Raw genomic sequence first — 12,859 nt, 5'->3', positions numbered from 1 at the left:
TTTAAGTAAGGCCTACATTATCTGGCTTTTAATATTTCTTTTTAAAGGTACAATATAAAAGATTTTACTGGAAGTTCTTTGTTTCTGGATTTTATATGCTATAAACATGTGGCCAGCCTTCCTACACACATCAAAATTGACTGATGTGATTTTTTTCGTTAGATGAGTTTTAATAAATTTTCATTAGTTCTTTAAAGTCTGCTGGGGTGTGTGTATATGTGTATGCGTACCTATACATATGGGTATATACACTTGAAGTATTTTGTCCAAATATTTTTCCCACAGTTCAAAAGATTTGGAATTGACTCTTAAGGCAACAGACTGTGTTAAGGTGGCAAGTCCATCTGGATTTGCTTAATATGACCTTTTGTTCTGACCAGTGAACAGATCAAATTGTTTCAAAACCAATTCCTTCAAAGAAAAGCAATATTTATTAACTCAGTTATCGTTACTTAAGGACATGGGCAGGAAGTTAAAACACTAAACAGGTTGCATGATTTTTTTTCCTCCCATGAGCTTTACACTTTTCTTGTGAACTCGAGTTTCATCCAGATGGGAGAGGCAAACAATCTTCTGTAGTTGATCTCTTCTCTTTCTCATGTGCTGCCCGGTGCATCTGCATTTTAGTTCTACTTCACACCAGAAGTGCTCTTAGAAGCAAATTTCCTGGTTGTCCCCACGTACTGTGCTTCAGTTCATATCAAGGAGCAGTCTCGGAGTGCATGAACTAGATTACTTTGGCTGAAATGAAATTAGAGGATGCACTCCAAAAGCACAGTGATGTGCCCCAACCTCTAATGGGGTTTTAGTTTTCAACACCAGGCTAGAATTTGTGAACATCAGGTTCTCTGCACCAAATGTTTTGCTCGGGGAATTCAGTTTTGTTAGTGTTAGTCTTGCTAATGCAAACATGGCCCACTGATTTTTCCTCTTGCAATTCATTTGGACATTTCTGAAGTCCAGTGGGGGAAGGCAGCCAAGGGTGACCCAGGATACGCTGGGGTAGAGGTGCTTTACTGAGAAGCAATTGAAAACAGAGTAGAAGATGCAGCTAATAAGAATGTAGGGCATGTTTAGTTGTGTACTTCTCAGGTCCTGGTGTGGATAGTGAATCAGCAAGAAGCGTTAGAATCCTCATTGCTTGGTTCTGCCACAGCTCACATGATGCTGTGAGACCATATCATATTGCTCCCGAAAGCCACAATCTCCCTCTGCTCCAGTGGTTCTACTGACTGGTGACTGCCAAAACCCTGGCTACAGCCTTTTCAATTTAGTTCTGTTCTCCAGCTCTATCCCTGACACCATCAGTTCCTTCAGCTTAGCTCCAACATCTCCACCTTTGCTCCTGGTGGCTTCCCAACATCCCTCACCCCCTAAAATGAACTCGGTACAAAGCCTTGACGATTGCTGGGGTTAACCGCACACCTGGGCAGTACCTTAATCTCAATGAGAAAGCTGTGTACCTTGTATGTCTTACACTCATATGCGATGGGATTTCCTCTTTCAGCTTCATTTGTGTTTACATCTATAATAGTTAAGTACTGCATAGATAAAATGATGTATATAATACTCATGAAATAATATCCACTGTAATATACTTATTTTCCCACAGTTCCCAAAGAAAATATTGTCAATCAATAATTTATGTTTGAAATTCTAATAATTTAGACTCTGGAAAAATACTGAATTTAGCAGCCTAGCTGCAAGTTTGCCTGTGAAGAGCTTTAAAGTTTGATGGCGTTTAATTCTTGAACATAGGTTAAAGGGGGGTTGATTCCAATACTGAGATTTGTATCTGATCATCTTGATCAGATGGGGAGTCCAGAAGTGATGCATAGCTTGTGGTCTGAAATGACCTGCATATTTCAAAGAGAAAATGAATACGGTAGCTTTTCCATAGGACTTGGTCTTGGTTGGGAGCATTTTTAATTTATTTTTGATGGGCTGAGTGTTCTGTTCTGTTAGTATATCTGTACAGATACTTTTATGAGAATGTAAATTGTGTTGTAAGGGCTTACAGAGCATAGCATGGGTGATTAACATCTTTGTAACACTAAATAAACATACCCTATCGTGGCATTTTCTGTATGCTGTATATAATAATTTACAATAACTGTTAGATGCCATGGAACATTTATCACAAGACATTTGCAACAAATCACTGAGTAAAACTTGAATTGTAGAAGAAAATGTAATTGGTTGCAGGAAGATATCTATCTTAGATACTTGAATGGCTGCCATTACTGCAGCATCTGCATGCCTCCCAAGCTTTAATGTATTTATTTCGATAAGACTCTTAGGGGAGAGAGAGAAATGCTCTTACTCTATTTTAAAGATAGAGAACTAGGGGACACAGGTATTCGGGGTATGTCAACGTTGCAGAACGCAGTTTAATGTAGGATCTCTGAGCTTGCTCCATTATCAGAGCTGACCTAGGCTTGGTTGCATGGAACTACTTGCTAACTACTATTGCTAAACCACTATCCATCGTATTTGAGAAGTCGTGGCAGTCCAGTGACGTTCTCACTGACTGGAAAAGGGGAAACATAACCCCCATTTTTAAAAAGGGAAAAAAGGAAGACCCAGGGAACTACAGGCCAGACAGTCTCACAGCTGTGCCTGGGAAGATCATGGAACAGATCCTCCTGGAAGCTACGCTAAGGCACATGGAGGACAGGGAGGTGATTTGAGACAGCCAGCACAGCTTCACCAAGGGCAAGTCCTGCCTGACCAACCTAGTGGCCTTCTATGATGGAGTGACTACATCAGCGGACACGGGAAGGGCTACAGATGTCGTCTCTCTGGACCTCTGTAAGGCCTTTGACACGGTCCCCCACATCATCCTTCTCTCTAAACTGGAGAGGTATGGATTTGATGGGTGGACTGTCCAGTGGGTGAGGAATTGCTTAGATGGTCGCATCCAGAGGGTAGTGGTCAACGGCTCAATGTCCAGATGGAGACTGGTGACGAGTGGCGTCCCGCAGGGGTCTGTATTGGGACCGGTACTGTTTAATATCTTCATCAATGACACAGTGGGATCGAGGGCACCCTCAGCAAGTTTGCAGATGACACCAAGCTGAGTGGTGCGGTCGACATGCCAGAGGGATGGGATGCCTTCCAGAAGGACCTGGACAAGCTGGAGAAGTGGGCCTGTGTGAACCTCATGAGGTTTCACAAGGCCAGGTGCAAGGTCCTGCACCTGGGTCGGGGCAAGCCCCGGTATCAATACAGGCTGGGGGATGAAGGGGTTGAGAGCAGCCCTGCCGAGAAGGACTTGGGGGTGCTGGTGGATGAAAAGCTGGACATGAGCCAGCAATGTGCGCTCGCAGCCCAGGCGGCCAATCGTATCCTGGGCTGCATCCAAAGAAGTGTGGCCAGCAGGTCGAGGGAGGGGATCCTGCCCCTCTACTCTGCTCTGGTGAGACCCCACCTGGAGTACTGCGTCCAGCTCTGGAGCCCTCAGCATAAGAAAGACACGGACCTGTTGGAGCGGGTCCAGAAGAGGGCCACGAAAATGATCAGGGGGATGGAACGCCTCTCCTACGAAGAAAGGCTGAGAGACTTGGGGTTGTTCAGCCTAGAGGAGAGAAGGCTTTGGGGAGACCTTATTGCAGCCTATCAGTACTTAAAGGGGGCTTATAAAAAAGATGGCGGCAGACTTTTTAGCGGGGCCTGTTGCGACAGGACAAGGGGGAATGGCTTTAAACTAAAGGGGGGCAGATTTAGACCAGATATAAGGAAGAAATTTTTTACGCTGGGGGTGGTGAAACACTGGCACAGGTTGCCCAGAGAGGTGGTGGATGCCCCATGCCTGGAAACATTCAAGGTCAGGTTGGACGGGGCTCTGAGCAACCTGATCTAGTTGAAGATGTCCCTGCCTATGGCAGGGGGGTTGGACTAGATGACCTTGAGGGGTCCCTTCCAACCCAAACTATTCTGTGATTTTATACTTGTTGGGGTAATTTACCATTCTCCTTCCAAGGTGGAAATCTGGCAAAAGCAGCCTCTGTAAGTGTACCATGAATCTGAAATATTGCCAAAATTAAGGTAAAGATGACTTTATCTAAGGTAAAGAACTAGTACATTCTATATATATTAAACAAACTCAAATTACATCTCTCGTATATAGCATTGCCTTTAATTTAGTTTGTGACTGAGGGATGCGTTTCAGCAATTCAGATGAAGGCTGGGGAAAAAGAAGTACCAAGCTGGATGTTGCTTTAATTTTTCTGCTTTACTCTGTGTGTAGAGTCCTGATGTGCACATTTCATTCAAATAGTTGCACACCAGTGTGGGAACATTTGGCCAGCATAGCCTAGAAAGTAAAAATATAATCCAGACCTGGGTTGGGAAGGGATCCATGTTTGCCTAGCAAAAGGAGACATTTCATAATCACAATTGCATTATGCTTAGTGCCTAATTCAACTCAGTTTTTTTCAGTACTGTATTCCAAATACCCGTAGCGGTATGGAATCGTGTGCTTCACAGGCTCTCAACTTCTTGCAACACTCTGAGTTTGTTTTCTGATGGCAAGTTATCAAAGTACTGAGGGTTAGCAAGCTAGTGCTTACAGAGCAAGCCACTCAACTGAGCATGTATATACTCTATTAATTGTGAACTGAAATGTATTGGACTTAATCCATTTCACCTAGTCTTGCAATTGCAAGATCAAGCACATCAAGTCTTGCCATTGCAAGATCATTGTAATCATGTACATCATGATTCACAGGGTTCAGGTGATGTGTGTAACTTGCTGTTGGCAATAACTTGATCTCTTATGATCAGGTGAACGTAGCTGAATGTCTTGGAAAGAACAAGAAGGCTGGGAAAGGAGAGTGAAGGAACATGTGGTCTCACAAAACATGTTTGCATTTGAAATAGCGTTCCTCAAAGTTGATTATAAAATGAAAATGAGAGTATGGGGAAGCATGGATGGATTTAACTGCGGACCAGATGTTGACTTGAAAAATTATAACAAAAAGCAAAGTACATCTGTTTGTGAAATCTGGAGAAATGTTTTTCCTTCAAGGAAGGCATACATATAGATAAGGTTGCTCAAGTAATGTGATGTGACAGTTGCTATGTCAACTAGTGTTGCCTTCCACACATTTAAATTATTGAATAGCACAGTAAGTGTTCTATAAAAGTAGCTCCTTAGAACATGGTTATGCATCTTCCTATTTTCCTCAAAGATTTTTAAAACTTTTCTGACCTTTACTGTGTGTGTTGTATGTGTCTGAACTATGTACCAAACCTCTGTGCAGCTGCCGTTAAAGTCAGCATTTGGCCCATTATGTGCCCTTTGTCTGACTCAGCTCCCTTTGTAGCTGCATGTTTCATGGATGTGTAATGGAGCAGTGGCTGCTTGCATTTGAAAGCAGAGTGAAGGGATTGAGGGAACAGATTGAATCCATCACAGAAAGAGAATGAAACTCCCATGCAAGTAAGTGCATAATATTTAATGAATTGAATCTGGTGCTATAAACAGGCATCTGCCCTTGCGTGCAATACTTTCTTCATTGTTAACCCAGTACACAAAGTGTAATGCTTTTTGGCACATGCTTTAATAATTTATTTGAAATATAAGTTAGCTAAGTGGAATCTCCAGCATTAAAGCCAGTGGGAGCTGGTAAAAGCTGAAGCAAAAAGGGAAACTAACCTGTGCGCATCAGCGACATTTGTATAACCTGAGGCTAAAACAGGTAAATGATGAATCCTGTTAAAGCCATTTCACTTCTTTGTGTGTGAATTTGTCTCTGACTCATAGATGGTTTTTAACTTTCTTGTGTTTGTCCCTAGCTGCCCTATTTGAAGATAGTAAAGATACTGATGTTCTTGAGCACTCCTGAAATTGTGGCCATGTACTTTCTTTAGGTGGATGTCACCACTGTATGGATAATGAAAGTTCTTTTTGCTGAAATACTTGCTGCTTGATGTGTTGGTGGTCATAAATGGTCAAATTTCTATGTTTATTCTAAAACCTAATCTAAATCCTTAAAATCGATCCTATATCCTTTGAAATGACCCTGTGTTAAAACTTTTCTTTCTGAACAAGGCTTGTGAGCAATTTCAGTGTCACTGTTGCTGCTTCAGTCTTTCTCTTGTAAATCTAATGGCAGGCAACGAATTCTGTAGATGAACATGCAGGAGTAGGGTTTAAATACTTGTTTCTGCATATGTGAAAAATTCAGGAAGGATGGGAAGAAGTGGGGTGCAAGTTTTGCAGAGGACCTGACTTATGTGTAGGTTGGTCACACACTTTTGCTTCAGGGCAAAGTGTATCTTACTTACGTGTGCATATGTCTGTCCTTTGTTGATAGAAACCTCTCTGTATGCATTTGAACTTCCGCGAATATCTGTCCATGCAGAGATTTAGGAGTCCGTACTCTAAAGGTACAGATATATAGAAATTCAATCACATAGGCAACTGAAAAGCTATTTGATAAACCGGATATAAAAACTTTTGTGTTGGACTTGTGTGGGTGCAAATACGGGCATGTATGCATGTGGACAGGGGAAAGTCTGAAAGAAACTCCAAAAATGTAACCTTTAGCTAGGTAGCACTCTTTGTCCCAAATGCCACTCAAGCTTACTATGCTACCGAACAGATATTATGCAGGAAGTGCTTTATTCATATGGCACATGGGTTGTCACACCAAAGTCACATCAATTCCTGAGAAAAATTACCTTCACTCGATGCCTCGTGTGGTACTGAAAATTGGATATCAAGGGACATGGAGGTGAAATTGAAATACAATCGTTGTTCTGCTGTCTCACAGCAGATAAAACTGGAGTCAGCTGGAGGGAGAAGTAGGTCTGAGGCTGCTTGTGGAAGGGTTCAGAACCAACTTTGTATTTATTTGCAGGTAATGTGTTCCCCTGTATTTTTCTTTTTCTAGTTTTGGCAGTTTATTTGAACCAGTGTTGGTGGCCTGTTGAAGATGTAGTAAAGACAGCTGATCCTTCTAGAGCTGGGCTAATTTCGGTAAGGATGCTATTTTAAACAGTTGCCTTTTCCCTGGAACTTTCCAGCTAGAACAATCGTGTAATTGTCTCTGATCTCCTATAGCTCATGCTTATAACCTGTGGGATCTGGGCTTTGTGTCTCACCAAGTACTTTACATGTCTCCCATTGCACAGTGACACGCACGTTAACCCTCTCCAAACAATTTTGTGCATGCAGTTTATGATTCATCTGTGGGATTTACTAGTTTTTGTTTTTAGTTTACCCTCACTGCCTACTGAAGAAATAATCAGATAAACCGAATTACCTCATTAGCAATAACTCTTCACGTTACAGTGTTGCTTGACTGTCTGTCTGATGGGAGGTGTTACTAACCTTTGGAACAATGTCTTATCTAGCTGGTTATAATTTTTTTTTTGCCTTGAATAATGTTTGTATTGTGTTCATTTTATGAAATGGTTGTTATTTAATAGTTTCTATATCTGTAATTCTTTTTCCAGATAAATTATCTTAGTAGGATACAACTACTTTTTCGTAATTTGAGAGATTTGGGGTCTGTTTTCAACTAAGAAGTCAAGATGTCTACTGCATATGAGCTTTGTGTTGCCATGAGGCTATTAAGTCAGTTCTGTTTCCTATCCAACCCTCTGTGTCCAGCTTTGGTCCTTAATGATTCTGTTTCTTTATCATCTTTCCCTAATATCTGCCATACATAGAGTTTAATTATTCACTGAATTAAGTAGGCTTTTTGTGGGTAACTGAACTGGAGGGATTTTGAGATACAAATCCTTGCAAGATAGAACTGGGAGCAGAAACACAGCTTTCAGGCTTTCAAGCATCTGCTATATCAACGGAGAATGAAAAAATATCTGAAAATAGAAAACTTGCCTCTTCTAGCTCATTGCTAAGAGGTAAGTTGTCATTATTTGTGGAAACACTCATTTTCTTTTTCAGCATTCATATAAAGCTTGTTGGCACCACTTTTTACCTTGATGACCAATACGATCTTGTTCCTTTATATTGCTCCATCTCCCTGTCCTGTTGGTTGTCTGGTAAGAAGCACGGCATAAAATCTAATTGTTCATGTTACACCTAGATTATAAGCTGTTTGGGACATACTGTATTTATTCTCTGTTTTGTGTAGTGTCTACCTCAGTAAGGTCCTGGCCCACTAAAGTTCTTTGATGCTGTGGCAAGACAGGTAATAGGGGAGAGGTGACCAGGATAACACAGTGAATCCTGTCTTTATTTCACTTCTGGGTAGGATTAGATTGCCTTGATCCTGTTTCCAAATCTGTGACTAGTTCGCTGTGACTACAGTCAAGATACTTCTTTTACTGCTGCTTTAGAATTCCTCTCTGTGACAACAGGAGATATGTCAAGCTTTATAAATTACTATAAATTATAAATTTATAAATTACTAAATTATTCTATGCCCTCTGGATAGAGGGTGGAACACTGGGAAAAACTGTTTTTGTTCTTCTATCTGAACCAATTCATGAGGTATTTTCCCCAAATTAAGTGTACATGTTTCTTGACCTCCTCCCTCCCAGCCCCTTTTAATTTTGAAGCCTTTTATGAAATGCAAAATACTATTCTCTGCTTCATTTTTCTTTGGTCTGTTTTTGTTTGTTCTCTAAGGTCCAGACGTTTGGAGAAAGGATTGTCCTCTTTGTTCTGAACTACATTATTTTTGGAAAGCTGGAAGGGCGTTCAGCTAATGATGCATTCTTTCTACCTCACTCTGCCACTGAGTGTGCCAAGTTACTCTGGAGAAATGGTGAGGCTGTTGCCTTTTACTCGGTCAAGATGAAAGGTAAGGTCATTTTAGAGACACGTTTCCATTGGTTCCTAATAGCTAGAAATGTAATCCTTTTGTTTATCTTTCAGTATAAATAATCCTGGCTCTCATTTACATTTTTATATCAAATCTCTCTCAGAATGAATCTGGGGAACAAACTTTCCCAGAATTTGGAAGCCATCCATATTACTTTCATTTAAACATCATGGCTCCAAACTCTATTCTCAGTTACACTGAGTGATCTGAGGTACTGACTTATTCCAATAAAATATGCTTTAATGCAGCCAAGTAGAAGGTGGTACATCTAGGAACAAAGAATGCAGGGCCTCCCCACAGAATGGAGGACTTTATCCTGGAAAGAATATCTGAAAAAAGTAGTACAGTTCACAGTGGAAAACCAGTGTATCAGGAATGGCTGGTAGCGAGAAGTGGCAATATCCTTGGATGCCTTAGGAGCAGTGGCTGGGTTGTGTAGAGGAAGGTGTATGCACTACATCAGTCCTAGAATGCTTTCTCCAGTTGTGGTACTCCCAATTTAAAGGATGATGATTAATTGATTTCATCATTAATTGATTAACTAACATAGAAAAGAAACAATGTGTTTGATTCTTTAGGGATAGTTGCACCAGTATAAGCTTTAGTGAAGGTCTTTTATTAAATAGAGAGTTTGTATTAATGCAGGTACATTGCTATTAACCAGTCTAGAGTGGAAAACGCTTCATTAGAATAACTCCAGGTATGCAGTTGAGTACATACCCCCATGTAGGAGCTGGTTACCAGTCTATGTTTAAGATTCATGGGTGTCATCTTGATACCAGTAGCTTAAATGTAGAAAAGTTGGTATCTTTGGAGCTAAATGTATTGTTCAAGTCAGCAATCAGTAGCCATCTGTCCAAAAGGGGAGAATAAGAAACAGCTTGAGAGCTGTACAGATACGGATTGCTTGGGATTCCAGAGGACGATCTGAAGGTGCCTTCTCTGATAGAACCTCAAAGGCCAGCAACAATAAGAGATGTTCTTCTCTTCTGCTGCCTTGGGATTTGCAAAATCCTTATTCACACTGAGGTGTAGCTTGTACACCATTGTGCTGGTACAGTGCTACTGTACTATCAACGATGAATCAAGGCTCAGCCTATGATAAAGGAATCTTGTCTATATCTGTGAATATGCTGATGAAATGGTTTGTAATTGGCAAACGCTTCAATTGCCATAGTACATTTTCCTTTAAGTCCATAAATATTTCTGAGCAAAGCTTTTGGAAAGAAACACTTGTATGGGCTGTAATGATTCATGCTTCAGTAAAATAAATTTGCACAGTAGTCTGTTATGGGTGGAGTATTAGCCAAGTTGAAACTGTTTCTGAGTAAGTTGAGAGTCACAGTTTGGTTTTAAACCAGGTCCACATAAAATACAAATTCTTCAAGTCCAGCTTTGTCAGCATCTGTCTTTTGTTGCCAGTGTTTTTTTTTTTTTTCCTCTGGGCAGCTGTGTTTGTTAGTTTTTGGCCTGTGTCACAAATTACTGCAGTCTTTTGCCAAAGCCTTTTTGGGAAGCTTGGAACTGATTGCTTTTGCCCCTTTTTGCTATTTGCTGTATACATTTAGAAAATAATTCCTCTTTCTGAAGTTCTGTGATTTCAATTTCATACCAGCCGTGCTCTGGCTGATCCTATTATCACTACTTTCTAGAAAAGCCATGGATTTATTAGGCCCAAAACAGGCTAAGATAAGTATCTTCTCTTAGAAGTTGTATTTCACCTTGTTGTGTTAGATTTATTTTTTTAACTTTTTTTTATAATAATGTAAGTTCTTTTTCCTTTTACTGTCCTGGTCAGAACGTTTAGTAGGAGCAGCTTTAAGTACAGGACTTTATATTGTGCTGGACCTCTGTTACAGCTTCTGGTCCTAGGAAGAAATTATTTTCCTCTGTGCCCACCATGTGATTCTGATTCCCTTTATTTCCATGCTCTGCAATTACCTGGCCATTCTTTATAGTTTTGTTTTCTTCATTAGGTAACTGAGACTCTCATGCTGATGTTGTATTGAACTGTATTCCTCATCTGTGAATTTTACATTATCTACAGTACAACAAAAAACATGCTTCAGTGGAGCCAAATAAGCCAGAACAGATCTGTGGAGCATAGCTATTTCAAACATAAGTCATCTGGGTGAATCATAGAAACAGTGACCAAGGAGGAGAGAGTCTGTTCTATCTTTGCTACAGATTTAGTGTGCTGTTATGCAAACTAAATTTTCAATGGACTTCAGTGATTCCAATTAACTATCTTGGCAATATTGTAAAGTCATTTCCATTTGCCAGTTCCTAGGTGGCCTGCACAAAGTGAACTTGGTAATTTTGGTCCAGTTCCACGCATCCATCCGTCTTATGAACATCCTTAACTGGATCTCTTTTGATAGCCTAGCTAAAGAGGGACAGATGGTCTTGAGCACCCACCTTGCTGAGAGACGCAGTAACTGCACATCAAGGTTTTGAGACAATTTGGCAACTACTGACACTGACCATCCTGCACCTGTTGTGTAGATAAACAGAAGACTCATTCTTCAAGGCTATCACTTTTCGTGAGCATTAGACACCTTTATTAAAACAAAATTTATTCATGACTACACAGATCATCACCCTAGCCTCTCTGGTATGTGCCTATTCCTGTCCAATGACAGGCATGCAGCATTTACCACTGGGTATACTAAAGATTGATGAGACGTACTAAGCCACTAATGAGGCTGATAAGACACTTTGTCACGTGCCAAGATAAATGTCTCCAATTTTATCTATGTCAGCGGCTTCCATATTAGACAGCTGAGGAGTTAGACCTCACTGAATGTAGCTACTTAAAGGTACAACAGGAAATGACAGTTCCCTGTCTCTGTACCTTTCTTTGCAGACAGTAACCTGAAAATGAAATATTTTGCAGAAAGCCTTCATATAGATACTTTGGTTTTGAGATCTGTTTTATATTTTTTTAAGTATTTCTTTCTTTCAGATTTTTTTTCTTGTCATGCTCTAAATCTGTGTGAAAACCTCAAAAAGAATGTGTTTTGTGTAGTGATGTAGGATTAATGACCACAGTTATTGACACTATTTTTTGTGCAATGAGACCATGTAATTCCCTGAAAATTTTTCTTTTTTATTTACTGAGGACTTGTAATTACTGAAAATGGACTTTTACCACCTTCACATAAATGTCAGGAGAATCTTCTACAAAGATTCATAATGCAAATAAATCAGTAAGTAAGTTGGAGGATGCTATGAGCCAGGAGTGTCTTAGTACCTTTAAGAATAAAACAGAACAAACCCCCTTTTTTATATACAGCTTTTTTTTCCTACTGTTATGTATTGCTGTTTTTATAACACACAGGAGCTGCCCAGTCGCAGACCAGGCTGTCTGCAGTACAGAAAGCAAAGGAATCAAATTGTTAAAGCTCGTCCCTTCCTAAGCTCACTGTGTCCCTTTTGTCAAACCTTAGTAGTAAAAGGGTGGAGAAAGATGGTGTTCTCTGTGATGTGAGTCAAACCAGTCTTAACAAAATTGGGTCTGTAAAACATGCAGTTGAACCAGGAGTAAATGCATTGTTGGCTTCTCATTCATTCTTTAGAGATGCTCCACAAATCACAGTTTGGGAACACGTGACTGCAAAAACTCTAAGCTGATATAAAGTAGGCAGCAAAGCAATCCTGTCCCAGTCTCTGCTTTTTGCTACCCCAGAGCCTTAGAGATGATCTTTGGAAGTGGCTACCCAAGCTAAAATCCATTTCACCCCTTTCTTCATACAAGCCTTTGCAAATTTCTTTTAATACTTTGGTGGCCCAGGTGGTATTCTCTAGAAATAGATCCCTAAAAAGATAATAGGATTTTATTTTTCACTGATTACATAAATTTCTTTTAGAAAAAAAAATTAAATCAGAATTGAAGTTAACCTGACAGACAGTTAGCTGAAATCTTGTTGGATAATTGCTTTTCTCTCCCTCTGTTTTCTAGCAATAATATTTTTAATGTGCATTTCTGAGGCAGACTGAAGGTTCTGGCTGTAATAAAAATTAAATGACTACATACCAGTCAAGACATGAATTCATTT

At 40.1% G+C, this 12,859-nt stretch overlaps 1 protein-coding gene across 3 annotated transcripts in view; it reads left to right on the top strand.

Moving 5' to 3' along the window:
- Positions 1-12,859, top strand: part of LOC143164919 (protein FAM169B-like) — a 41,706-nt gene that overhangs the window by 18,041 nt on the left and 10,806 nt on the right. For 2 of the 3 annotated variants that reach the window (XM_076347995.1, XM_076347996.1), the window contains exons 4-5: positions 6,900-6,985; positions 8,606-8,780. In XM_076347995.1, the coding sequence (XP_076204110.1) occupies positions 6,900-6,985; positions 8,606-8,780 (261 nt within the window). Of the gene's footprint in view, positions 1-5,378; positions 5,444-6,320; positions 6,394-6,899; positions 6,986-8,605; positions 8,781-12,859 lie in introns of those variants that run through there. The other variant, XM_076347997.1, reaches the window with a different exon arrangement.

This window comes from Aptenodytes patagonicus, chromosome 10 (assembly GCF_965638725.1).
Source record: "Aptenodytes patagonicus chromosome 10, bAptPat1.pri.cur, whole genome shotgun sequence".
NCBI lineage: Eukaryota > Metazoa > Chordata > Aves > Sphenisciformes > Spheniscidae > Aptenodytes > Aptenodytes patagonicus.
Note: the sequence above shows the minus strand (reverse complement) of the source record. Positions and strands in the feature narration are given on the sequence as shown.